Source organism: Patagioenas fasciata, chromosome 16 (assembly GCF_037038585.1).
Source record: "Patagioenas fasciata isolate bPatFas1 chromosome 16, bPatFas1.hap1, whole genome shotgun sequence".
NCBI lineage: Eukaryota > Metazoa > Chordata > Aves > Columbiformes > Columbidae > Patagioenas > Patagioenas fasciata.
In genome coordinates this window covers 13,147,391-13,175,330 of record NC_092535.1, presented here as the reverse complement: position 1 = coordinate 13,175,330, position 27,940 = coordinate 13,147,391, and the positions used below count along the sequence as shown (strand labels likewise).

Sequence of the window (27,940 nt, the reverse complement as noted above, 5' to 3'; positions counted from 1 at the left end):
AAGTTGTGCTCAGCTGATACCAAACATACCGTGATTGTTTCTGGACTGGATGCCAAGGGCAGCCCTTGCAAGCACAGAGCTCAAAGAGAGCAGGGCAGGGGCTGCTCCCCCAACGTGCAAAAGAAAACGGGAACCGTGCAAATTATCTGCAGTTGCAAAAGAGACTGTGACTGAGCCAAGTGTTTATTCTGGACCCTGTGTGATATTTCCACCTCACAGCCCCTTTTCTTACAGGCAGTTCTTCGGCACTGACCCAGCTGCAGGAGGTCTGGGGGCTCTGGCCACAAGTGCTGCACGTTCCTCGCCTCGTGGACCCTGAGACTGAGCCCCTGGGAGCAGGCAGAACAGGTAGCAGCGAACTGGGAGCACAGCACTTCCCTTCTTACCTCCCTCTCTCCAGCCCTAAATGATACAGGATTTGGCTTGGGCAGATTGAAAGATGTAATGCTTGTGGATCACTAAGGTAATATAAACTTTTTTGCTTGTCTTCAAAGTTCGGTGGCTTGTTGTGATGACAGAGGAATGAAAAAGTGGTAAAAAATACCCAGTTTTGTCATGATTAGACTGCACTTCCACTAGCTCGTCTAGCACTTTCATCTTTGCAACAGACATGCTAAAAGTTCTTAAAACAAATGGAAGGAAATCTCAGCAGGCGGGAACATGCATTAGTGCATGTTTATGGTCTCTGAACAAAGTCACCAACCTCTGATACCTTTAGTATCGGCTCAAGTGCTCAATCTTGAGATGCATTTTAGGGAAAGTCATGGTTGTGCCACAGTACATGTCAAGGCTGACATACACCATGGGCACACTGGTTCCTTGCTTGTTTTTCTTCTGATTTGGTAGATAAACCATTAATTCTTTGTTAATGATTATTTTTAAAAATTATGTTTAAGCTCACTTTTACAGGCTCTGAGCCATTGTTACAGTCACCAGGGGAGGTGAGAGGCTCTCATTTTCTCTCGTAAGGAGCAAAACCTGGAGTCTTGGCTAGGGAGGTACTTTGACACCTCACACGTTGCTTGCGCAGGATACTGAGGGTTTAATTCCCTCCTGTCACAGTGACGATCCTTCTCAGCAACACCAGACAGTTTGGACTCTGAGTTCACACTTGAGTCTCAGGTGGGAGATGGGACTCCACATGCAGAGCAGCAAGCAGCTCCCCATCGATGGTGTTTGCTTAATTAGTGTCTCTGAGCAGCGTGCTATTCACTGTTCATCCTTCTCTTGCACCAGCTCGTTAGCTCTGGAGATGGGATTGATTAATGTAATCTTAACCTCGATAAGCAGTCGCTCTTTCAGAGCCATTTCTTGAGCTGTGACTCTACTCTGGGGACTCTGCTCCAAAGGAACGCTGTCCTTTCTTTTGTGAAACCCCGCAGCCACTGGTACCCGACCCATGGCCAGGTACGTGTGATCCTGCCAAGTGTGAGCTCAGGAGCTCTTCTCATCTCCTGTAGAAGGTCTAATAGGCACACAGAGAGTTTAACTGACTTCAACTCAGCCAACACATGGTTGATAAGAATATGACTATGATTTTTGCGTGGTTACCGCATTTTTTTGGCTGGATGCACAGCAGAAGCACAGCCAGGAGAGAAGGGGACAAACTGTACTAAACAGAGGGGAAAACAGTCAGCATAAGGTGGTGTGTTTCCCTTCACCTTTGCGACGTCTGCTCTGCTCACTCATACAAAGCCCAGATGGCACTGAGATTCAGCTTTGCAAATAAAAATGGTAACCCTTGCTGGAGCACAAGCTGTTTACCACAGAGCTGTGTGTTTGCAGCTGTCAGGAGCTCCCTGTGCCCTACCCAGCAAAGGGGTAAATGACAAATCCCTGCGCACGGGTTGAAGCAGCAGGAGATGTTTCAAGATGTTGTTCAAGAGCAGTTTTCTGGCTTCCTGCTGATAGCCAGAGTCCTGCTAACTCTGTCCTTTTACTGAGATTTCACCTCCTCAGGCCTTAAGAAATGACATGGCAGTTACCTTTTAAAATTTAAGCTTGTTTATCTTTTTCTAGGATGAGATAACCCTGGTTTCTCTTGCTCCTTCCTTTTGAATGCCATTCATCATTTCTCTGGCATCCTTTGCTCGCTAGCAGCACTGTTGTCAGTTGTCATTTCAGGGTTACATAGCTCTGTCTACCTGACTGGCAATGTGTTTGGGTTTTTTTTCTCATTTATTTAAATGCTTTCATTTACCTCTTGTCTCTCTTGTCATTTTAATCCCTCATTACACGCAGTCTGACCCACCAGACACATGTTGTTCATGAGCTGACTTCTTTAAAGAAGGATGACTTTAACCAGTGTGGGTGCACATTCACAGAGTTTAGGTTCTATTTCTTCCTCCACTATGGATTTCCCGTGCGATTTTTGGCATGTGACTTTACATCCCCAAGCCTTTATTCTCTCCATGGGTTCTTGTGTGTTCTTCCTAGTTTGGTCAATAGTTTTTGGCCGGAGGAGTTTAAAACCTAATTAGACAAGATCATTACCTCGTCTCATCTTTATATCTGTGCCATAGATAGTCCCTGCTGGGTCCTCTCTAGATTACTGTAATGCAAATAATATGTTCTTATTAGAAATGAAAAACATTTACTATAACCTGTTTTCTCCTTTGATAGCAACACAAAAACAGCAGCTTGGGCTGAACTGTGTTTTCTGTTTCAAGTGAGTTTTGTTCTATATTTTTTCCCAGGAAAATAGTTTTCATGAATATTTCAAGCATTTTGTAACACTGGAAGTGACAACAGCAGGATAGAGAAGCTGATTGTGCAGAAATAGAAGCCAGCCTACCTCCAAAGGTCAGAAGGTAAACATGCCCATGTCAAGCACTACATAGCTTTTGGTTCTTGAACCTGACCACTGTAGGAAAATCAACATTACAAAAAACCAGTTACCTCTGTAATAGATCCTGTGTTTACTGGAAAAATCTGATGTAACTGCTAACAGGTCAGGTGAAATCCTACATACTGTACGCTTACTCTTAGCACATTTCTAATAGGAAGGGGGCAACATGGGTGGACCACAATGGGATTTTTTCAATGGAAAAGCATTTTTGCTTTGCCAGTGTAAATGGTCTCTACCAGACAAGTGCCACAAGTAGGATTATCGCTACAAAAAAAGCTCACTAGAGAGGTCAAGGGTCAAAGTGGGCCTCGGTGATCCTACATTTTTCTTATGTTTTTAGGAAGACAGAATTCTGACTCTGCTATATACGCTTCTGTTGACTGACCATCTGTACCTGTCTCTAAATTTACTGTTTCAGGATGACTCATATGCATATGAATACTGTTTACTTAAAGAGGAATCTCTTATACATGAGCTTAACCTAACGTGCACAAATAAATAGCAACAAACTTGCATTCTGCAAATAAAATAAAACAAGTAACCCACTCGTTAACCTTGCATAGTTCAGGTATTTCCATTGCAATAGCACTAAGGCAGTACCTCCTTATTCTGGGTGAAGCATAAATGTGTTCTGCCCAGGAGATCTTACTGTTGAACACAGAATGAAAGTTGGGTAGGAATGACAGATCAAGAGACTGTAAGTTTGTAGAGGCGGCTCTGAACAGAGTAATAACTGTTCTTCACAAAACAAGTCACTTAGCAATTCTCATTTGTTTTCTAGGCACTTCATCTTGCTGTTTAAAAAGACTAGAAGGCTGGCTTTGTTTATTCTCACAAGAGCGCAAAAGATGTACAACTATGGCTGCTATACCGTATTTCTGTTACCAGCTCCTGATGGAGAGGCATGAGGCTATCTGCTTTTGGTCTTTAAGTGAGGATTTGTCACTGTGGGACAGAGGAAGGCTAAGATTTACAGTATCACTGCTGATAAATATCAAGGACTAAATCCCCTGCTGTCAGTGAAGTCACGCTACTATATGTGTCTTTAAGTATGTTCTTCAATTTTGTAGCTCATTCTTGATTTCTTTGGAACTGAGAAGCTTCATTCGGGTTCCTCAGAAACTTTACCGCCCATGTGCATTTCTGATCTGAGATGGAAAAAACCTGCACGGGGAGTCACTGCTCTCCTGAACCCACCCACCAGCCTTCCTGCTGATTTTGCAAGGTTTAATGTGCACTGGCTGCATATCCACGTGGAAGCAGAATTTGAACTCCTGTGGGTTGTACACCTCACTCATTGATTTATTAGGACAATGATTTAATAGTCTTGTTCTCTGGCGATGCCATTAACTTCCAAGCAATGGAGCCTGTTTAGCTGTGCACAAAGAGCTGTTCTCAGAACTGTTTTCCTGATTAAAGATTAACAGTGCAATAAAAGCAAGGAAACATGGGCATCCTTGGAGTTAGTTTCTTACATCAGTTGGGTTAAACCTTTACTATCTTTTCTCACTGTGTATCTTCACTGTCTGTTTGGCAATCAAATTCTGCACAGCTCTAGCATGTTTCCCCCAGTTTAGTCAAAACAAGAGGAAAACTTTCTGCCTTTTAAACGCTTAACTCTTTGACCCTTGCACAAACAACAACAGAAACCTTTACTAACTAACTAAGGGGAGTTGTCCTTAAAACTTTCTTTGCTATCTCTCGGATTAAAGAGTATTCTGTAAAAACAGTGGAAGTCACTGAGGTGCAATTAACTGTGTAACCGTGCTAATGCCTTTTGAAATGGAAGAAGCAATATGCTTCTCAAGTGAACGTCCTTCTTCCAAACAGACCCAAGCACGCTGTTTGCCGCAAGCAGCAAACGGTGCATTACTGGATGGCAGAATTGCTTCTAAATATATCATGATGTTAGATGAAACAGTTAATAGATAGATTGCAATTATGGTTAATATTTCTTAGACCACTTCCCTGGCTTTTGTCTGAGCAATCAATCATCCCTGGTACTTTCAGCTCCAATAAGCTTATGTTAAATACTTCTCTTTTATATATCCCACATCTGTACGCTATTATGCCCTGTGTTTTTTTCATGCTATATAATTATAGTCATTAACAGTACAGAGCAGGATTTAAAAAGCATAGGCAATACTTAAAAGCATTAAGTCTTTTAACTCAACCAAAGTTGCTTTGGTTCTTCTACAAGAACCACTCAGATTTAAAGACATGATTTGCCTTCTCAAAGTCAAGATGAGCGCTGGAGAGAGAGCAAAGCGAGGCTCCCCCCTGCCTTAATCTCACTCATTAGCTGACACACTTTCATTTTTTTTATTAAGGTTTGTGGTGATCTCTGAAGAAGTGCTTCATCTGTGTGAAAGTGGGATCCTAAAAGAACAAGTTGACAACAGCACCAGAAAGTATAGTGAAAACTTTTCAACCGTTTAGTGACTACAGCTTCATAAACTGAACAATATTTAAAGAAGACACAAGAATGAGGTTACAAAAGCATACTCACTTTCTCTGAAACAAGTAATGGTGTGAAGGAGGTTATCTCCGCTGTCATTGTTAAGAGGGGCAATATCTTGCTGCAAATCAGGTGATGAAGGTGTAGGAATTGTCCCTGGTGTAAGAGCAAATGTAAAGGTGTGTATGTTTTCAGACCACGTTAAGGCACAAAGATACCACTACAACAGGTGTAGTGTGAATACGACATATACTTGGAAACAAAAGTGAGACATTTGGAGGAAAGCGAAAATGGAAAACTTTCCAGATGCCAGGTGGAAAATGATATTAAAGCTTTCAAAATAAGTCACAACAAAGACTAGGTTTTCTCATAGACTAACAGGAGCCATGTTCTGGAGAAGAATGCGGTTTTCAGCTAAAAGGCAGAATATAATAAATGAAACAGTTATGAGCATTGAAGGTTAAATTTGAGCTTATTTGCTTTTTTGCTTGGCTTTGGTCTCTTTTTTCTCTTTTTTCTTTTTCCTTCCCCCTCTTTCAAGTGTAGTGCAACACTCCTGATTTACTCTGAGTTTGGTGGACAGGTCAAAAATGTTGCTTCACAAAGGTCTCTATTCTGGGCCTAATTCCAAACCCATTTAAATCGATGGCAACCCTTCTGTTGGCATCAGAGGATTATAGTTTAGGACCTGTGATAGGAAGATGGAGGTGCAAAGCAGATAGAGTAGAGGCTGGTTCTACAGCCTTTGCCATCATCCAAAGTGATTTTCTAAACCACAGGAAGGGAATGAAACTGGAGACTTTGAACTACCTTCAAGGTGAAATATGCTATATGTACATGGTAATGGAGATTTTAAACAAGTCAGCTCCATCTAACAAGCATTAAGCATTTTAAATATTATAGAAGTCATTGTTCAGATTTAAGACTGACAATCTGAACAGATAATCGAATATCCTGTTGATCAAAAAAGTCAGCTGTGCTGTTTATAGTTGAGTGGAAAAATGCAGATTGGAACAAAGTTTGCTGTGCTTGCTGTGTTTCCTTAGTGCAGCCAAGGGTGGAATTTACTCTGCTGATTTAGGATTTCAGTTGTCAATGTATTCACTTTCATGCACTGGTAGATTCTTATCAACAATTTATCTGCAATCTTGTGGCTGAATTTTGTTTCTTTGTTTAACATTACTTCGGCATAAGAGAATGTGCCTGCATTAAATTCCTTATATTCCTTATAAAATACTCCCAACAAACAATAATTCGTATTGAATATGTTTAAGCCCCCCAATATAATTACGACTAAATAAAACGGCCCTCTGTTCTTTTTGTGGTGCGTTTTTCATGCAGACTGTTAAAAGAAAAAGACCCTTTAGAGGAGTGGATAGAAGCTTGATTGCAGTAGGCAGTAGTGGTAACTGGAGATTGTATATACAATAGACCATAACGGCCATTATGGAGCTGTTAACCTCTATTGTGTCAAAATGTAATTAGAAAGTGGTTGAATTTGTAGATTGCTGATCCAAGTGGTTCCTTTAAACTCAACAAAAATGAACTGAAGCGCTATTCTGCGTTTGAGTTAGAAATCTTTGAAAATATCAGTTTATAATGGAAATAATGACAGACCTTTAACTGTAGCTGCATAGATGATGCTGGTATTAATAATGCAGAAGTACAAGGCAGGGCATTTCTTGGATACAGATGACTGTTCAAGTGCAGAAAAACTCATTAAAATGACCTAGAGGAGAGTATCGTATTATAACAACTTTTTTCCTCAGTGCCCTTCACCTATTATAATTGCACAGTATATGTAGCAACTTGAAAAGACTCAGAAATGTGTAAGAAGTATAATCTCTGGCTACAGTCACCAGCAGCATAATTATATGCATATATTGTGTATTCTGCATCCTGAACTTTGGTTTTGAGAGCCCACAGATTCTGTAGATAATGAATAATGTGGTATCTAACTACAATATCAGCCCTAAATTGCTGGAATACATATTCAGCCTTAAATAATTGCTTTGGCTTTGTGTTGATTCCAAGTAACATAATAGTTATGACTAATTTGCCGTTATTACATGTAAAAATTTTAGATTCTTCTTACATTTAGGATTCTACAGATTTGTGGATAAGAGTAATTGTTGTCAAGGGTATTTATGGGAGTTACAGGAACTTGCTGGCTCTGAGGATAAGGCCTAGTAAGGTCAATGACCTAAAGTCAGGCTTGTAATGAGATTCATTTTTCAAGATGTGAAGGTTTTAATTTTTCATTCTCACAATTTGTTACAGTGGTCCTGCCAATGTATTTTTCATGGCTACATCCTTTGCAGTGATCAGAATCCCTGGATTTTCCAATGGTGCTATATATCCCTACTATCTTGGGCACCCACAGCACAGAAATATTAAGAATATCCCTGCCAAATTCAGCGGAAAAGCGGACGCGTGGTTCCTGGTACCCAGCAGTGTTCACTGTGCTCAGAAACACACCGTGTAATACCGGCTTTGTGCAGAACACCACCTTGTCTGATGGAACAGCACAGCTAAGCAGGTCAGAGGCATTTGCTGCTATTTTGTGCTAAAGATATTTCACAAATGCCAGTTTTCCTGGGTTACTTACACAGGCGAGGAAAGCAAAAAATTGGTTCGCGGTTTGGTTTTGTTTAGTTCAGTACATGGCTTAGCAGGATCTGGACCACGCTGGGCTACAGTCGCTTTGCAACGTACTGTACTTTGCAGCACTGATCTAATATTTAGAGGTAAAGCTCCAAATCTATCCTTTGCGCTGGTGTATAATAGGATATTAATAGTAAGGGCCTTACAAAATATTTGACACTCGGAAATTGCTAGTCTGGAAGGGTACACAAGATTAAACGTTAAGTCTCTCAAATCATGCAAGTTTGCCTCAAAGACGTTTTTACAATGCCTTTGGAGAGCTCTTAAGTCTAAAACTTTATGCTCTCATTGAATAACCAATCCTGGCCTAAAGTATAGCATAATGATGCTTATATATATATATATATATATCGCTCTACTGCCTCTGCAAATGTACTTCAGCCAATTTTGTAAAACGCTTCCTCTCCCAGGACAAGCGATGCGGCGGCAGGAGCAGTCAGCCAGCTCTGCAGGGCTGTGGCACCCGGCTGAAGCGCTGCCGTGGGAGAAACGCGGCAAGTACTTCAGATCGTCTGCAAGCGGGGAAACCCATTGAGCTCAGCGCTGTGGTCTCCCGCCAAGTGGGAGCAGAAGGTTAAGGACCTGTAATCAAGACTGAGAGATCTTCACCCAAGAGCCGAGCCTGACAAGATGGCAGGCTGCTGTGACAGGAGCAGCAGGGATTTGCTGAGCATTCACTGTGAGGAGACGGGCTCTTTTCCGAGCATTGAGCACGAGCTTTGTGTGCGGAGGCTTCTGGATGTCAGAGCTTTGGACCTCCTGTGGAATTAACAGGTGAGGAACCAGCATTTCCCCAGGGTTGTGCTTGCCCCTCCGGCTGCTGCTGAGAGCGGGCTCCCCGTTGGGGCTGCGGGGCCACCACGCCACGGAGAACAAGGGGGAAGGGGCCACTCAGGCCAAGGTGCACAACAGGGAAGGGGATGCTCGGTGCGAAGCTGCTTCTCTGCTGGCCTCTGCCTGAGGGGATACAGTGGGACACAGGTGCTCCTGCTGCCCACAGGCCGCTGAGGCTGCCGGGTGCCTGCACCCCGGGGAGGAGCAGAGGGCAGCGGGTGGGAGGTGGGAGTTTTTCCAGTGGGGGGCCATGGGGCAGATTGGGGTGAGGGGAACCCCTGGGTGAGGAGCAGGGAGAGCTGGGAGGGGTGAGGACTGGCCGGGAGTCTTCAGGAGCAGGGTGGTGGGTGAGGGGGCCAGGGCAGGCGGCTGCGTGGGTCAGGGTGTGTGGTCTGTGGGGCAGAAGGGCCGTGAGGTGGGTTAGGGGCTGGAGTGTGAGGTGATTGTCCCCAAAGCCTGTGATTTGCCTTCGTTTTTAACCTCGCCTTTTGAACAGGTTCGCTCAGCTGCATACATGGTCTAAGGGTTGCTGGAGCCTTTCGACAAAATCAGTGTGCAGAAGAACACAGGGACAGAAGAGGAGAAAAGTGTGTCGGGAACGGGACAACCTGAGTGAAGGAGAGCAGCGGTGCCAGTGGCCACAGTGTGGGACTCGACACACAGACAGGTGTCCCCCCCACAATGGTCCTTGTCTGCTGAAGGTGGTCAGAAGCACTCGCTGACACTGCAGCCGGTGTGTCTGAAGACCGAGGACTTGGGGCAGCTCTGCCAGACCCCCAAGGGGCTGGCGATGGCCGCACTGGACAGGGCCATTGCGCTGCAACCGGTGGTGCAGTCAGGGCCGAACATGCTGGCGGGCACTGCTGCGACCGCCCGGGAAGGTATCTGTGCTTTTTATGACCCAGGGCTGACGCAGATTAATGTTTTGCAAGAAAAAGGGCAAGCAAAGAGTTCAGAAAGCAAGCGAACAGAGGAACTGCCAGACATGCTCCTGATTGAGGTACAAGATCTAGATGTAGTGAAGATGGCCATACATTAGCTGTTAGTTTGTACTGTTGCACCGACTGGGTTCCGAATTCAGTGTTATTTTTTCTAGGTGTTCAAATTTATTTGACTTAAGTATCTAATCCTTTGTACAGCTTTTTATAATCCCATGTTTAGAGAGGCAAATGAAAAATTTAGCCTTTCTAGGTGTTGAATTTCAGACGAGTTAATTCAGTTCCTCAGTTTCATGCTATTTGGTTTGACAGTCTAGATCTCTTAAATAGTGTTAGACAATTTCCCTTGTCCTGCAGTACTGCAGTAGTTGTTAAAGCTGGATATGTAATATGGTCTCATTTATTAAAAGGACATGCAAACTTTGGCATTTTCCTGTTCTAGCTATTTGTTTTGTAATTAAATGTTCTTTTTCTATTAAAACTCATGTGCCGCCATAGATTGTTTCTGAGGTACAGTTGTATTTAAGTTTATCTAGTGCAAAAAGGTATCACAATCTTGGACAAAGAAAGCATCACAATTATGCTGCAAAAACCCTATATTAGTTTGGTTAAAAATTAGGAGCATGCTTTCTTGTCATTTTCTATTACAAGGTAAATGTACTGAAATTGAATTTAAAATCTTTTTTAAAATGAGGATGCAGATTTCTGTGTTCTCGGTACTGTGATATTAAAAAGATGCTCTGAAAATGTCTATAAAATTTGGAAGAGCTGGGGCTCAATTTTAGTAATTGTTCACTTCCCAGTTAGGCTGCTGTATGTTAAATGCAATTTTTTTCTTGCGGTTTTATCCATCACATTTGCGGCTGAAAATCAAAAGGAATTAGTAGCTTGCATTTTGTTGATAGCTCAGCTGTTTTGCCACTAGCACCTCCCTTTGATTAGGGAAGCTGTAGAACGTTTTGTTTTTTTAAATAGATTGACAGAGGTAATGATGTAATTGCATTTGAAAATAAGGTCCAGCAAGTAACTCTGTCTGAAGAGGGGAACAGAAAGGAGCTGCTTTTCACTCTTGGGGAAAAAAAGAGCCAGAGCTGCAAAGCCAGTCATGATTTGTCACACACATGTGATGAAGGTGAAGAGCAGCAATATGCAACTCCACCAGAACAAAGGGTTGTAAGAAATCCCAAGAGTCCAAAATTTCAGATTTGCACTCAACATTGGAAAACAGGTAAAAGGTTAATAATCTCTGTAGCATTTTTAGATAACATATGTTAAATTAGATTTTGAAGTGAGGTTGACATTTTTTGTTAAATATTCACAGTGTTTATTGTTAAGTTTAGATTAGGTTAAATCTAACAATCTGTGGGAATTTGGAAGGCAGAATAACACCCTTCAGCCTTAAGTGGTAAAAGATACTTGTTCAGGCTGATATTATCTGCCTTGTGTTCAGGAGAGACATCCTGGATGGCACTTAGAAATTAATGGGTTTTGAACAGTGTGTGGTATGTTGCTGGCTGATGGTGGTGGGCAAGTATCAATGCCTGTCGGCAAAATATCTCCCAGAATCTAAGGAAAAGTAACAGAAAATGGCTGACTAATGTTTTAGGGATGTAAAAGTATGTTGCAAAAGTTAAGGACTGTCTCAGAAGGGAATGGATAAGTGACTGTTTCCCTAGAAACTGTATGTGTGTACTGAAAAAGCTGGATGACATCAGTTACATTGAAGAGTCTGTAAACATGTATGTCATACTACCTGGGTAGTAAGGTATCTTGGCTGAAGTTGTTTAAAGTGTGGAGATTGTACAAATTGTTATTGTCCCTCGTTTTAGTTAGTGCGTTTACAGGAAGCACATTTGAGCAGCTCTAACAAAGCTAACAATGTTTTGTGTGGGCATGAATCCACAATGAATAAATAACAATAAAGTGTTTTTGTTTGCTGCTACTGAAGTGAAGTGTTAACTGCACATTGCTGTGTGGTATAAACCATTGTATAAAATACATTTTGGTCTCAGCATGAAAATTATTACAGAGAGTGCACATGGGAGCTGAGACAACTGTTCTGGAAAGGCTCTTAAAATATGATGTATTTGCCATTTCGCAGTTTCAGATCTTCAAAACTGAAAGTGTTGCACATTTACTCTTAACTTGTTAAGCTCAAAAGAAATTCATTACTGCTGTGCCATGAACTTGGAAATGTTATGTAATCCCAAAAGCATAACTTTATTCTATCACTTCTTCAAGAAATCAGTCCTTTTTTTTCCTGAAATTCAACGAATAATTTTAGAGAGGCTTTTACATCAAGATGTTCTGACATACTCTTTACTGATTCCGTGCTTCCAGAAAGCTGAGAGTGGCTTAACCTGCCCTTTCCAAATCTTTCAACACGCTGACTAATTATACAGTTGTCATCAAGAAGTGTGTTGCACAGGTTGTAAGTGCTTTGATGAACCACGTCTTAATGACGCTATTAAGAGAGAAAGTTTCCTCCTGTCTTGGAGGTGAGGGCCAGGCTAGGGGCTGAGTTTCCTGAGATAAGGTTCTAAACTCTGTCACTAGCACATGGCACTATTTTTTGGGCAAATCACTTAAGCCTTAAATAGATACAATAATTTCTGTCTGACAGCTTGATTTTTTTTTGTGATCTATTTTGAAGTCCTTTCATGTAGAAGTATGAAGTAGTTTTACCCAAAGTAGAGGAATTATGTTGAAATTGGTACTTTCAAAAAAAAAAAGTAAAGTCATTATTTTGCGGCTTCTATGATCTAAATGTGTCTTTGTTCCCACAGGAGACAAAACAGTTTTCAGTTGTGGTTTGTGCACATTCACCTCTCTCAGAACATCAAATCTTATGCGTCATGTGAAAACCCATTCTGATGAAAAGCGTCATGTGTGTCACCTCTGCCTTAAGGCTTTTCGTACAGCTGCCGTCCTGCATAACCATGTGAATGCACATACAGGTATCTAGTGTGTGAAAATACTCAATTTTACGTATTGTCTGCAAAATTTAATTAAGAGGCAAATCTCTTTGTCTTAGAGCCGTATTCTGTGATCATTTTGTGTTCAGAAGTTTCTCTGATTTCTTTTGGAGTTCCACACTGAAGAGCCATGGTCTGCAGTTAGTAGCTCTCTGTGTAGATATTTATTTTGTCAAATACCAGTCTAAAAATTTTTGTCAACTGAATATTGACTTCAGTTGTGTCTTATTCCTACATGCATAATAGATTTTTTGGTGATGTTTACATTTTGCTAATTGATAAATCATGTTTGTGACAAACTTATGGCATACATTTATTGTATATAAAAATTCAGGATCTCAAAAAGGGTCTATTAAAAAATCGCGCATGTTAATCCAGGCAGACACATTGTGTTATTAAATAAAATTCTGAGAAACGGTGTATTCTTACAGGGACCAGACCCCACAAATGCAGTGACTGTGACATGGCATTTGTGACCAGTGGGGAGCTTTCACGACACAGGCGTTACAAGCACACTTTAGAAAAGCCTTTCAAGTGTTCGCTGTGCAAATATGCTAGTGTAGAAGTAAGTACAGCCTTAACTGAATCTTCTGGGAGGGTTTGTAGGTTTTCACATTCTACGATTTTAATGTACTGTCAAGTTACATCGTTTTTGTACGGATTTTTAGCCTTGAGAAACTCTGTCTGAATTGGGACCTACCTGTGCATATATTGTGCTCTCCATATCATCTTTGGTTATTGTCAGATTTCTATACCAGATCAGCTCAATTAATTACACAGGTAGTTGCAAATGTCAAGCTGTAGTATATATATACTATCCTTGGCTTGCGATGCGGATGTATTTATATATTCTGAATTGGGAGGAATAGCTAAGCTGGGGGTTGCTGTAATACTTCAGTGCTGTGAAAGGAAACTCCTAATTTCAGCTTGCACACCTACAATACTTATGTAGGACATATCACAACAACAATACCAAAAAGCAGAATGAATGAAACTTTTGCAATGAAAGTGCATCATTGGGACTTGAAGGTGAATAAAGACCTTCCTAAATGAGTCTCATCTTTCATTAATTTTCTTGAGTATTTTCAAATAATTTTACATTTGGCATATCCAAATAACCTGAAGGCAGTGGGTATCCCCTTCAGCTGGTGTAAAAATTGTAGCTTTTATGTTCTTATAATAAAATTTCTCCTTTTCTTTGTGTTGACACAAAACATGGAAGGAGTACAGAAATGTTACCTAAAGCCACTACGGGCTGACTGTACAGGAAAAAAGAGGATGGGAAAGTGCTAATTCTGGGATTGATGCAATATTTAAAACTGCAATAAATGTATTTTGTAAAATTACTTATATTTTAATTGATTATGTCTCTAATGTAAATATTATTGCAGAAAAATTCTTATTTTTATACTAGGCAAGCAAAATGAAACGACACTTTCGCTCACATACAGGAGAGCGTCCTTATGCCTGTGACCTTTGCAGTTACGCTTGCAAAGATGCATATAAACTGAAAAGGCACATGATAACTCATTCAGGTAGGACTCTAATGATCAAATCTATGTCCTTAGGCCCATAACATTCCTAGGGTTACAGTGATCTAATTTCAGAGTCTAAATTAGCACTTTTTTCATTTGTGATTTTCAATAAGAATGTGCCTGAGAAACACGTTCTCTGGATTTTCTAGATTTGGCTATTTGAAGTCTAACTGTACAGTGCTGGTAGTTACAGTCTTGCAGTACGTCCTGAACATTTTTTGTATTAGAAGAGCAATCTGGAGACTGTACCTGTTAGAACATAGATGTTGAGATCAGTGGAAATTTTGCATTTGTGTCAAATAAGTAGAGTTTCTAAGTGTGCGCTATATTAATATGTTTTTTTAACAGGTGAAAAGCCCTATGAATGTTACATTTGCCAGGCCAGATTCACTCAAAGTGGTACCATGAAAAGCCATATGTTACAGAAGCACGGAGATAATGTACCAAAACACCAGTGTCCACATTGCAGTGCCCTTATTGCACGAAAAGGTGACTTGGGTGAGTTTAAAGGAAAAAAGTCAAAATGAAATGTAGGGATACTTAGAGGTGAAATGTCTAATTTTCCCTGCTTACAATGATACCAAATATGTTATATATGACTTTATATCATTACAGAATATTTATATGAAAAACATATTCATTGTTCTACAGGTAAGTTCCTCCTACAAGGAGATGTGGTGACATCTTGTGGTTGATGGTTTAATTTGATTAAAATGCAAAGTAGCAAACATTTAATTTTCTTTTTGCTCAGTACCTGTGACATTGTGACCTTCTGTTATTCAGTATGAAGGTACCTCACAAAAATGTATGTCCAGGTTGTATTGAAAACTTCTTTCTGAAAGCCAAAGGAAATACATCTGGATAAAGCCGTTTCAGTTCTCACATTGTGTTTCTTTCTCAGCTCTAGGTAAAACGTACGTATGTGTCTACCTGTATAAGAAAATAAATTAGATTGAATGTTTTACTATATATGGGGGTTTTTTGCATATACTAAATCAGCTTTTACCTCTTAATCTTAAATTGTACCATGTGTTTAGTTGCTGAGCGCATTTTGTAGTTCAAGAAACACAGGTAATTGCATTAGTTAGCAAACTACAAGTTATATTTCAAGTTTGACTTCATTGGTCCAGCAGACAATGGTTTTACTGTGCTTCCAGCACTCAAAACTCTTAGAATTCTGAATTCTATTACGTCTATATCAAAGATTATTTTCAGGCAATATAGCGCTCATGAAACATTGAAGGTGATACAATAAACTCAAATGTCTCTTGGCTGGTTGGGGTTTTTTTCCCAGAGTGCAAAGAACAAATTATTGCATAAGTTCATCTTCGTTCTATAAGCAGATAATGGAGTTTTTTCTTTGCCATCTCTATCAAATAGCACTAATATACAGGTTGATACTGAAAATAGAAATTAAAATTATAATTGTAACTGAAAAAGAAAATGAAAATTTTGTATAAAACATAGTTGTTGAAATAAAAGCCACCATGATTTTCTGGGAACATTGTGTTCTAAATTTTTTGTCTACTCTTGTTTGGAACAGTGCTTGCGTCAAGTACCAGTGAAGTTGTCTCTATCTATACATTTTATATGTAAATTCAGCTTCTTTCCTAGGAAGAAAAGTTGCACTAACTTGTGGAAATTTGTGGAAATCAAGAATTTACCATTAAAACTAATTGCTTTTAATAACTGTTCAGGTGTCCACTTGCGCAATCTGCATTCCTACATGGCAGTGGCAATTAAATGCAGTTCCTGTGAAGCTGTTTTTCATGAGCGCTATGCTCTTATTCAGCACAAGAAGACTCACAGAAATGAAAAAAGATTCAAATGTGATCAGTGCAGCTACACATGTAGGCAGGTATTTAAATTCACTGAAAAATGATTGCTTATTCAGTCGATGGTTTGCTAAGGTAGGGTTGGCTTTGGGTTGTATTTACCTTAAGAAGATAAAAACTTCTATGACTGCAATCTAACTAAAACAGTGTAGTTACATTTATTTGCAAGACAAATGGTTCACAAATAAACAGTAAAATTGAAATTCAGGAAAGTCTGAGGCTATTTTCTTCATAAATCTTTTGTACATGAACTGCTTAGAAGTATAAAGTAAGAGCAATCACTTTCAGTGACATTGTGATGAGAACAAAATGTAATATTTGCACCTCAAATATGATTTAATGTGTCACAGAATAAATTTGGTCTGAACAGAAAATTTTATTTTGAAGAATACATTTAGGATAGCGCTGCTTTGGCCTCAATCTGCTGGAGTGTACCATTGCTCCATTCTCATTATTTTCTCTGCTAACCTTTGTACGGTTTGGAGGAAGCTGGGAGGAGTGGCTGACACACCAGCAGGCTGTGCTGCCATCCAGAGACCTGGGCAGGATGGAGAGTTGGGCAGGGAAAAATGTAATGAAATATAACAAGGGAAAGCGTACAGTCTTGCATCTGGGCAGGAACAACCCCAGGCTCCAGTGTAAGTTGGGGGATGACCTATCAGAGAGCAGCGTAGGGGAAAGGGACCTGGGAGTCCTGGTGGACAGCAGGGTGACCATGAGCCAGCACTGGGCCCTTGTGGCCAGGAAGGCCAATGGTACCTGGGGTGGATTAGAAGGGGGGTGGTCAGTAGGTCGAGAGAGGTTCTCCTGTCCCTCTACTCTGCCCTGGTGAGACCACATCTGGAATATTGTGTCCAGTTCTGGGCCTCTCAGTTCCAGAAGGACAGGGAACTGCTGGAGAGAGTCCAGCGCAGGGCAACAAAGATGATTAAGGGAGTGGAGCATCTCCCTTATGAGGAAAGGCTGAGGGAGCTGGGGCTCTCTAGCTTGGAGAAGAGGAGACTGAGGGGTGACCTCATTAATGTTTACAGATCTATAAAGGGTGAGTGTCAGGAGGATGGAGCCAGGCTCTTCTCTGCGACAACCAATGATAGGACCAGGGGTAATGTGTTCAAACTGGAACACAAAAGGTTCCACATAAATTTAAGAAGAAACTTCTTCTCAGTGAGGGTGACAGAACACTGGCCCAGGCTGCCCAGGGAGGTTGTGGAGTCTCCTTCTCTGCAGACGTTCAAACCCGCCTGGACACCTTCCTGTGGAACCTCAGCTGGGTGTTCCTGCTCCATGGGGGGATTGCACTGGATGAGCTTTCCAGGTCCCTTCCAATCCCTGATATTCTGTGATTCTGTGAAAACCTCGGACCCTCTCCAGGTCAGCAGGCAGTATCCCAATGTGTTCTTCAGCATCTGCTTGCAGTGTGGAGGTTCCTTAAGCAACATCCTTGCACTTTTCTGTGTGCCCATGTATTTTTTATGAATGTGTCACAGAGCTGGATAGGTATGTTACAAATATTTTCTTCATTTTAGAGACGACGCTTAATTGCACATCAACGAACCCACACTGGTGAGAAGCCCTTCACTTGCTTGTGCTGCAGCAAAAGCTTTCGACAGAAGCAGCTTCTCACTCTTCACTTTAGGAAGCACCATGATTCTAATTCTAAGCCAACAGTTTATGAATGCCCTAAGTGCGGTAAGGGCTATTCACTCCAGGTAAGACACTTCTTTTTGGGGAATTTCAGTGGAGTCATCTTTAGCTAAGTATTGCAGATCATGTTGTCACAAAGGACTGAGAGTAAAAAGTGGTGTACTGGCTGGAATCTTCACTCCTTAACGCTAAGCCAGCACAACTTGTTTGTTTTCTTTCCCAAACCTTACATTGGCGGATTAATAAAATACTTTGCAGTATTCTCCTTTAGGTAGAAAATATTTGCCACATTGTGTTTTCAGGGTTGGTACTGGTTTGTGCAGCCCAGTATTGAAGTTACTAATGTTTAATAGAGTAGCCTTAAATAAAAAGGCAGCGTGGAGATCTGAATTTTAAGACAAATTAAAGAACTTGGGAAGACAATTGAAGTGCAGGAGTGTTAGGACCAGTTCAGCAAGGAAAGTAAGAAATTATTATTCACTTCTACAAAACCATATGCAGTGAGAACATGTCTCTGGTTTGGGGTTAACTGTGCACATTTCTAAAGTAAATGTAACCTTTTTTCCACATACAGATTTCATATGTAAAACATTATTGCTTATCCAGAAACCAGAAAATCATAAATTTGATTTTAATACCCACCAAATGACAGTGTTCTTTTAAAGCAGAATTTTAATATGTATTCTGGAAAATCATCAGGAGTTTTATGGATGTTGTTATCTAAGTCAGCCTTTCACTTAGTGTTCCAAAATTTGTCTGTCAAAACCATATTTGCTGTTTGCGTGCATGTTAAATTGCTTACATACATTAATATTTGATTCATATATTTATACTTCATTATGCTAACAGAATAATATGCATAAGCATGCTGAAAATTGTGGATTGGTGAGGGCAAAAACTGCTACACCCAGAAACAGGAACAAGGGCAAAAATAAGACCCATGAGAACCCAAAGCGTGTGAAGCAAGAAGGTAATCAGCGCATAAGTTTGAATTTAATCATGTAAATTAGAATCAAGAATAAAAGGCTAAGACAGTGAATCTCCCTGCTGTTTAATTACTGTTTCACAATGAAGCTAATTTAAGTGCTAATAATGGAAGAATACTTCAGAGTAGTCTTTATTGTGTGCAAGAAATGCTTGTCATGAGTTGGGTCTTTGCTCACATACCCATTCTGGGACTTCTATTCCCCTGCTTCTGCAAATGTCTTCCTAAACTCCCCACTTGAAAATGCATTTTTCTTTTCCCTCTTGCAAATTCCCTTTGCCTATATAAAAGAGAATGAAACACATCATTACTGTGTTGAACCACACTGAGTTTTCTGAAGAGCTCATGATTTGTAGTATACTGTTTTAATACAGACCAGTTGAAAACTTTTCAGTTTCAGAACTCAAATTGTGTGTTCATCACAAAGATCTGGCACATCTTAATAAATTGTTCATCTTCTTTCTCTCAGACCAGATAGTGATCAGATAATTATAAAAATCCTACGGATTTAAGTAGCTGGACTCATTCTGCTGTACTGCAGAGGTGGTCACGCCAGTTTTAGAGCTCTTGGTTCTGCATGTCTGTGCAATCGGAAACTCACTTCTGATTACTTAGAGTTACTCATTATGGATAGCTCTTGAGCACTGAACATTTATTCTGTAAACTTCGATATAAACCAAAAGATACTCCATAGTTTCTCTCTTTCCTTCTCTTGCTTCTGCTCCTCATCTTCTCTCACTAGGTTGAGATGCCCAGGAAGTTCATGTTTTGGCAGACCAAAATGCCAGAGTAATTGGTCAGTTGAGTCTTTGTCAGTGAGAACTCCAGAGAAATAAATGAAGTGTCTTTTCTGTCTGGGTTGTGCTAGTACGCTCCTGATACCATCATTTATGCTTTGTCTTATTTGCAATTCTAAAAAAAATATGAAGCATTCTTTTTCCTCTGAAACAAACCTGTGGGGGACTACGGTGGGTCCATGGATTCCCTGATGGAGGGCATGGGAACAGAAATTAGCCTTGAAGATATGAAGGCCTACCCATGAGAAAGATGGGAGTAAAGGAGTATCCGGAGATATTAAGGATGTACCCGTGAGAGAGAAGGGAGTAGAAGAGTAACACTGATGATAGCAAAATTAGCCAATGAGATGTTACTGCTGTAACTTGTAACCAATAGTGAAGAGACACATGAATTGGTAAAACTGTATAAAAATGCACTTGTGGCAATAAATGGCATCTACTACTTTCATCCTGGAAGAACTTGGTCCATGTCGTTTGTCCATCTCAACCACGACACAAACCTTAGCCTGCCACCGCATCTGTATTATTCTAGCCGTTTCACCTTACAGTCTAAATTTGACCCAGAGGGGTTGTCTGCTCGTATTTTCATATATGTGCATTTCTGTTGGATTAGGCTAAGCACAATGCACAATATTCAGGTCAGGCCATGGGCCTAATGCTAAATCTCTGCACTGTTGCAGGGTGAGACCTGGTGGTTTGTTCCTGAGGTCACTTTCAGGGCCACCAGGGCCAAAAAAATAGCTTTACCTGACCGAACTATCCTGACATCCTTGCCCCTCTGCTTCCAGATGCCATTTGAAAGCCATAGTAGCCCCCTGGATAGGATTCTTCAGGTGATTTTTATGGAGTAGGAGACAAGAATAGACATACATCTAAGGCCTGGGTGTCCTAAAACCTTACATTTTGATATATCAAATTTTATCTACACTGATTCGCAGCCAATGACACCGAGAAAATTTGACATAGTGAGGAGAAGAAATGTTGGAGCTTTTCTGAATCTAATGAATATATATCAGCAGCTGAGTTTACATTAGCATTGACACTTGTGTTTTCACTGGTAAGGCTGTAATGGTATGGTTAGAGAGAAATGTTGCAGCTGCAGTGTTTATGTTTTTGTAGTAATTAGATTTTGCTGTTTATTAATGTTTTGCTACGTGCAAACAATTTCTTTTCAATATCTTGCAGATACCTTCATCTGGAAGCTTGGTGTTTTAGAGCTAAGATTATGCATCTTTAGTAGTTGTTCATGCAAATACTCAGTCCATTAATTGACTCACAGAAATATTATTAAATTCTGTGCTGGTTCCAGAAGGCTTTTTCCTAAAGTTGACATTTGCGAGTATATACATCGCTGTCCATCTCTTGCTCAACTTGCAGGGGCTTGTGGGATCCTGTATGTGGCTTTACAACTGTGATATAAAAGATACACTGTTGTTATATATTGCCTGTATTTTTTCCACTAAATTAAATTGCCTATTTGTTAAATGTATTGAAATATTTACTTGTCTTTCTGGCTAATCCCCACTTTCGTTTGTTTCTTTGTTGGTAAAGTTGACCTGGAATCATTCCAGGATGTCTCCACTGTGAAAAATCAACATTGTCAGTGAGTTGGATCCTCTTTTAAATGGAATGGAAACAGCAGCTCCGAGAGAACAGAAAACAGAAGTGACTTGTGAAATGATTCTCAACATGATGGACAAACAACTCTCGGACAGACTCTGGTCTTCCTTGTTTTCACTGGCTGTAGCTGGCCAGTTCAAAGTGTGTGACTGTGTCTAGTTAGAAAGCTGTAGAAGTCACTGTTTGAAAGCTGTTGAAACTCTGGTGCTCATTTTTCGTTTTGTTGCAATTTCTACTGTGTAACCTAAACAATATTGCTAAAGTGTGAAAGTTATGAGGAACCTTCCTGCTTTATTACACGTGTAATAACAGAATGAAGAAAAAATTAGCTGACTTCAGAGTAATTTATGAACAAGTAGATAGATTTGTTTCACCTTGCATTTCATTTTTCTCCCAGATGTACTCACACAATTGCATACTGAAGTAAACTTATTCCTCGGTAGCTCTATAGAATTGAGAGCTGCATGAACTTCAGTCTATTTGTAGTTTCCTGAGGTGAGCACGTGAAAGGCAATGATTTTTTAAGGCAAGGAGCACTTAGTAATCTCCTTTCTGCAAACACATTCATTTCTAATAGAATTCACGATGCTAAAACACAATTTTGCAGTTAAAAAAAGCACAGGGTTTTATGCCACATACTTCTAGTAATCATTTCACGTTAGCTCCATTCTCTTTCCCGCAGTGGTTTTCAGCAGGTATAGCATCATTATCTTCAGAAGAGTTCCTTTAGTTTTACATCAGCATGGAAAACAGTGGCAGAGGGAGGTCACTTACTTTTTGGCTTGTTAGATAAGTTCCTGCAAGTTTTGGGCTTCGCTTTCACAGCTGGAACACCTGCCTGTCCTGTCTTCTTCCCCGTGTCCTGGGCATAATTTTCTTTCATCCGTCTTGTTTCAGCTCTGGCAACCCCCTGGCTGTAGGGTGAGTTGGATCAGCACACAGATCTAATTAGAAACTAATCTGTTCTCTTGTCTGAGTTTGGGTCAGATCAGTTAGCTGGACAGACTTAGAGCTGCACGATCGTTAGAGCAGACGAAGTGTGTGCTGGTGTCAGAAAAGTGCAGGATCACCCTTTTCTGGGAATGCAAAACTTTCTGTCGCCTGAAACTATTTCCTGAGGGCAGGAAGTAGCTATTTCCATCCTCACTCCTTCCCCTTTAAACAGCCTTCTTGCCCATGTATCCGTGTAAGATTGCGATCATATATTTGGCACTAGATCCGTAACACACCCATGGCTCTGATTTTAATTAGGCCTTCAATACAACACACTTGTATTATTTACGAGAGTTCATGTTCATAGTACCTTTAAGAATTAGAGAAATTTTAACTATCAGATACAATTCTCTAACTTTGTTTATGTTTTAAGAGCTACTGGTTTTACTGCTTAGTTTGTAATATAGTTGGAGCTATTACAATAAGTACTGTTGATTTTTATGATTAGTTACAATGATCACAATTCCCATTTATGCACTTTGCTTATTTTTTGTCATTTATAATTGATACACGGAAATGTGTTGAATGTTTTTAAAGTATTCAAGATTTTAACCTTTAATGTTGCTATTCTGTGATTCATTACAAATAAGGACTAGCATTGCCAACCAGTTTTTAAGAATATCAGGTCATGTGACAAATAATTTTAATTAAAATACCAAACCCTTATCCTAATTTCAAGATTAACATCTGTCTTTAACTTCATTATAAATATAATACAGAGCCCAGCAAGTATAAAATAGTTTGGGTTTACATGCTGAGCAAGTTGTGTTTGCTACTTATGCAGTCAGGAGCAGTAAATTTTGCTCTGCATTGTTCATTCTGGATTAACTGCAGTTTGAGGTCTAAATACTGGACGTTTTCACTTTTCTTACTTTGAAAAGTTTGTTAAAAATGATAGCTTAGGGTTTGTTTTCTTTTCCCAGTTAGTATATTAAACAAACAGCTTTATCCTATACTTGATAACGTCTACATGCTGGCTCTACCAGGATAACTGTTTAAATTTGGCAGCTGTTCTGCTGCTAGTAAGAACCAAACTGATGGAGTGCTCAGGAGCTTCAACTGTCCTGCAATGTCTTGATTATCTCTGTGTACGTGGTTAGGAGATAAGGGTGTCAGCCTTAGCAAGAGATACTTACTCTCTTAGAGTGGTAAATGATCCAGCTTTAGAAGGCAGGCACCAGTCTACACTAGAGGGGCTTCATCAAGACCTTAATCAATCAGCTCAATCAAATATATGAATAGGAATTACCACTGTGGTGATAGAAACCCCATTCACTTTTGTAGCCTATGGTTTATCAATCACTGAGAAGTCAGTGTATTTGAATTTATTAACATCGGCTTGGTCCTCCTTCCATTAGAGTGTGTTCTTTGAGTGTTTAATAAAGATTCATAATTATTGTTCTATGTCTGTTTTCACAATGGTAACATTTATCTGGTTTTAGTAAGTTAATGATGTGTTCTGGGTGCTTTGTCAAGGATGCTTTTGACCATGATAATCACATAAATAGTATTGTTGACTTCTTTCTTCTTGTGCTGTTTCCATTTGTGCCATAAGTTCTAAGCAAAGGATTTCTTTGTTAAAATTGATTTTGGAAGTTTTATAACTTATTTGATCCGTTTTCTGACTATATATTGTTAATTGGAACTGTTAGTAATAAAGCTGACTCGTTTTGTGCTGACATCTGAAAATCGGACTGCATGAGGTGGAATGCAAATGTCATAATAAAAGACGTTGCTATCTCTGAACTTGGAAAATTAATATTTAACTAATGAGAAGCTAGGAATGTGTCCTTTGGAAAATCTAGGAGAATGCTTTGACCTCTTCAGAAGCCATTCTGGGTGCTCTCACACTTTTTAACCACAAACGGTGATTGTTCTTCATGAATAAGAATATGCATTGTTATGGCTTTCAGATGTTTATTTTACAAAGATAACTTAATGATAGTATTAATCTGCTGTAGACAAGTACACACATATTAATACCTTTTAAACCAGTACATATTCTGAACATATGCCCATTTTAAAATATTTTGATTTACTAATTACAGGAGAATTGTTAAATATACAGGAATGACTCGAGTCACGGAGCAGGTAGTATTCTCTAACAGTGTTCTCAGATAACTCTGTTGTTTGGAAAATAACATTTCTCTGTGAGACAAAGCACTCAGTCCAAGTTTCCTCTGCAGGCAGAAATTGCCTGCACTTTAAATAGTTAATGTGTGAGGAAAGGCACAGTTCTGCAGAGGCAGGTGTAACACATCACACCCGGTAGATAAAAGCAGATAAAGTAAAAACATTACTCTGCATGCACTTTTACAGATTAACTTCCATAATATAATGAAGACCTTGAAACACAGTAACTTCAACGATGCTAATTTGTGGCATGTGATGATGCAAAAGTCCATTTTGGTGGGAAACCTCAGAGACTCTCAAGAATTGTTGCACCAAAATGCTAGAACCTGCCAAGGAAATGAAGAAAAGCAGCTGTTGTCAGCACGGGTGGGGCTGTAAGTTGGAAGGTTGAGCTCGGCTGTTGGCGTTTAATTGAACGTTGTGCTGCGAGTTGATGACTGATAGCGGTAATTAGCGGAGCTGCCCGTAGATGGCAGCACATGTTCACATCTAGTTAAGCAGAAGAGCAAATGATTCGTGTCGAAGGTGCTTTGATTTTTTTTTTTAATGTCTTCGTTTTGACTAAGTAAGGTATCCTGATGATTTTATGCATCTCAAGGCTATATAAAAAGAATTATTTGTATTTTTCCCCCCTTAGCAGGTTAATAACTCCTAATGTCAGTACTAAGTGTCGTCTGCGTTTGTCGCCTGCTCCAGCTTAGCCGGGTGAGTTGGCGCAGTGAAAGGTCAGGCGAGCGCAAGGGACGTGTAGGGAACGTGCATTAGGAACATGTTAATAACTTTTCTGTTGCTGATAAATCATTCTAACACACGTAAAATTATTGTTTAATGATACTTTCAGATGTTTATCTAAGAAATCTTTCGTTAAATCTTTAGCTAAAAGATATTTTAAGGCTTTTAACAAGCAATGTATTTGTTAGACTAATTTATAAAGTCCTTTAAGGTGAGTGGAAGTGTGTGCACAGGCTGTGAGAGGTGATAAGACCCTTCATAACAAGGTGAGCTTTTCAACTCCCATAGATTTCATTTTTCCCCAAGTTCAGCTTTGGCACAACAGTGTGCCAATGGTGCACAGTCAGTGTCACACAAGGACCAGGTCTTTTCTCTGCATGCTGTGATGGAAGATTTTACCATGACGTGACCTTTACTCATCATCTAAGCATCATTCTGGTAGAGCAGATTAGGAAAATAGTGGATTTCCAGCCGATTTGCATTTTTGTCAGTGTTCCAAGATGTTTTCTTGAACTGTCAAATCTCAAATTCCTGCTGTTGGGGAAGTTCTTTTTCCCTGGGTTTCCCGCAGCAGAAGCTCAGACGTGGATCCATGACAAAAATTTAATAGATGAGAGCTCAGCTGTTGTTTTGAGAAAACCTAACTGTCTCTTTCAACTACAGCGATGGTGTCTCCATAGTACAGACAGGAAAGATGCTACGCAGAACAGCATTAATCTCTGACTTCATCCTTTTGCCTTCAGAAGCAATGAAGCCCACTGACGATACAGTAATGCTGCTGCTCATTACTAGTTTGATCTCAGTGAACTCGAAATAGAAAGCCAGGTTGTTGCGGCGTGTAACAATTAAGTTGTGTTAGCAGAAGGAGGTGAACAAACGGGAAAGGACCTCATGACATTAAGCCAGTGCTGTTAATCACTTCCAGAGACATTAAACTCAGGATATTAAAACTGAAATAACATTTATAACTTCTTAAAGGTCAGTGCTTAAGATGATATGAAGTCACTATGGCAGCACGGCTAACGGCTGTGGGTGTGAGCGGTGCTGTAGGATATAAGGAGGAAATACAGAGTTTCATGCGGTGGTAGTTGGAAGGTCCATAAAGGAGATGCACACTCTGTAGTCTTAAGGCTTTTCTCAAGTGGAAGAGGAAAATGGATGATGTTTTCCTTTGCACAAACAGAGGCCACTTTTGCTGTCTTCCCCACTGAATGTAAGCTCACTAATGCATGGCTGAATTACAGCTGGCAGTGTTGTATATGGCTCTAACAGCAACTTCCACTCGCACAGTTTAATATCTACTTTTTGTTTTGTTTAAGAAACCGACTGCGCATTTGAAAGCAATTTACATTAATATAGTATGCCTTCAGGCAAACATCATGCCCTGGTGTTGTGCTTTCAAACAGCCCAGCTATTGTTTGAAGTTAGGCACTGAAACACTTGGGCTCTGGCCGGCGTTATGGGTGTGTGATCGTTACAAACTAGTGAAGAATTTTCTGACAGTTTTGGTTCAATCTGTTTTCACTTGGAATTGGCACCTGACAATGAAGAATTTAGTTGCTTTCTTTGTTGGTAGTTGACTGCTTGAGTTACCTCTGTAAATGATTTGTTTATTTTTAGCGTTTTTCTTTTCTTTTGTTCCCCACATTGAGTCTATTATTGGTTTTATCCCTGCCCCACCCGCGTAACGACGCTTGCAGGTAATGAGAGGAATGCAAGGAAGCAGTGACATTGCTGTTTGCTTTGATAAGAAGGAGCCTTGCTTTTGTTACCAACTAATCAAACGGTAGGTAGCAGCCAATGGTGATTGTAATTAAGCTTTCAAACTGGCATCCTTTTTTCTGGAAGAACTGCATGCTGAAACAACTAAGCTATCCTCCCTTTGAGGCAAAGGTGGTTTTTCATTGTTCTGCTGTAGTAATCGATCAGCTGTTTCACTGTGAAACGAAAATTATAAAAATGCTTGCAATAGTTACTTTCCCATCCTATTTTAAATGTTCTGCTCTTCGAACTATTTATCCCTTCATTGTTTAGCATTACTGACTGTGAATAAAAATCACTTAATTCTAAATGGTCTATATCCTCCACACCATGCCCTCCAGCAAAACTTTCACAGGAGTTTTACTTCAATAACAACTGTATGATGATAAATGTCATAATAGTGTTAATGTAAGACTATGCTCCATCTTTGCCTAGGTGTAAGTTTATAGTAAATCCGCTTAGCTGAGTGAGTTCATTCCAGTTAGATGGGAGCTGAGGCAGTGGTCTCTCTTTCGCGGCCAACTTCCAGAAGTGGTGCCTCACCGACAAATCCCATTGAAGACTGATATTCAGCAGCTTTGAAGATTAGGCAATATAGCTTTGTTTCACATACAACAAGATTTTTTTCTTCTGCTTCTATTGAAACTCCTAAAAGCAACGCAGAAGTGTGCGAGGGAGCCTTTCCTGACAGAGACCGGCGCAGGAGCGAAGTGCCGCCCGTCCGGGGTTTGCTCCGTCCGGCAGGCGCAGGCTGGCGACAGGAGGTCGCACGTCCGGGTGCGCAGGCTGTGCTAACACTGGAGTTTTCTCTCTCTCAGAAGCAGCTGATCGAATGGATACAACACGTTCCTTTCTCCTTTTGATGATGAAGACTGACAGTCAGTAGGAGATGAGTCAAAGGTTATCGATGAGAAGATCCATCCAGGTAATTGCGGTAATTGCACCCTGAGGATGCGGCTCCTACTGCAAAGCATTAGGCAGTGGTTCTGTTTGTAAATATACACTTGACAGTGAACTTCATCCTGTGCCTTAAATCAAGAAAGTTCCTTTGTGAGACATAAGAAGAAAAAGTTCTCTTTTGATTTTTTTCTTAATCCAACCACGTTTTCTTCTGTCAGTATGGGAACAGGGAAAAGTCCCATTCTGAAACAGAAATAGTTGTGATTTAAACATAGCAATACCATTTAA

At 40.2% G+C, this 27,940-nt stretch overlaps 1 protein-coding gene across 7 annotated transcripts; it reads left to right on the top strand.

The window, feature by feature from the left end:
* The first annotated feature begins 87 nt into the window (after window positions 1–87).
* On the top strand, window positions 88–23,872 carry CTCFL (CCCTC-binding factor like). 7 transcript variants are annotated; one of them, XM_065850041.2, is made up of 16 exons: window positions 88–463; window positions 2,697–2,810; window positions 3,630–3,897; window positions 5,179–5,485; window positions 7,587–7,845; window positions 8,381–8,744; window positions 9,301–9,804; window positions 10,757–10,970; window positions 12,529–12,699; window positions 13,149–13,282; window positions 14,132–14,252; window positions 14,601–14,750; window positions 15,950–16,110; window positions 17,614–17,796; window positions 18,581–18,701; window positions 21,065–23,872. In XM_065850041.2, the coding sequence occupies exons 7-16, from the start codon at window positions 9,595–9,597 to the stop codon at window positions 21,118–21,120; spliced, it is 1,521 nt and encodes a 506-aa protein (XP_065706113.2). In that variant the 5' UTR covers window positions 88–463; window positions 2,697–2,810; window positions 3,630–3,897; window positions 5,179–5,485; window positions 7,587–7,845; window positions 8,381–8,744; window positions 9,301–9,594; the 3' UTR covers window positions 21,121–23,872. The 7 variants fall into 7 exon arrangements, with proteins under 7 accessions (XP_065706113.2, XP_071671671.1, XP_071671670.1 ...); XM_071815570.1 differs by lacking the exon at window positions 21,065–23,872 and adding an exon at window positions 20,699–21,050 and having other exon boundaries at window positions 88–348; XM_071815569.1 differs by lacking the exon at window positions 21,065–23,872 and adding an exon at window positions 20,699–21,050 and having other exon boundaries at window positions 2,697–2,802.
* Window positions 23,873–27,940: the final 4,068 nt, after the last annotated feature.

What these genes read in the sequence shown, in the direction of transcription:
- CTCFL (XM_071815570.1), top strand. Translation starts at nt 9,595, where the DNA reads ATGGCCGCACTGGACAGGGCCATTGCGCTGCAACCGGTGGTGCAGTCA. An exon ending in CCATGTGAATGCACATACAG is followed by an intron (nt 12,700 to 13,148) that starts GTATCTAGTGTG and finishes GTATTCTTACAG; the next exon opens with GGACCAGACCCCACAAATGC. An exon ending in GTAAGGGCTATTCACTCCAG is followed by an intron (nt 17,797 to 18,580) that starts GTAAGACACTTC and finishes TTATGCTAACAG; the next exon opens with AATAATATGCATAAGCATGC.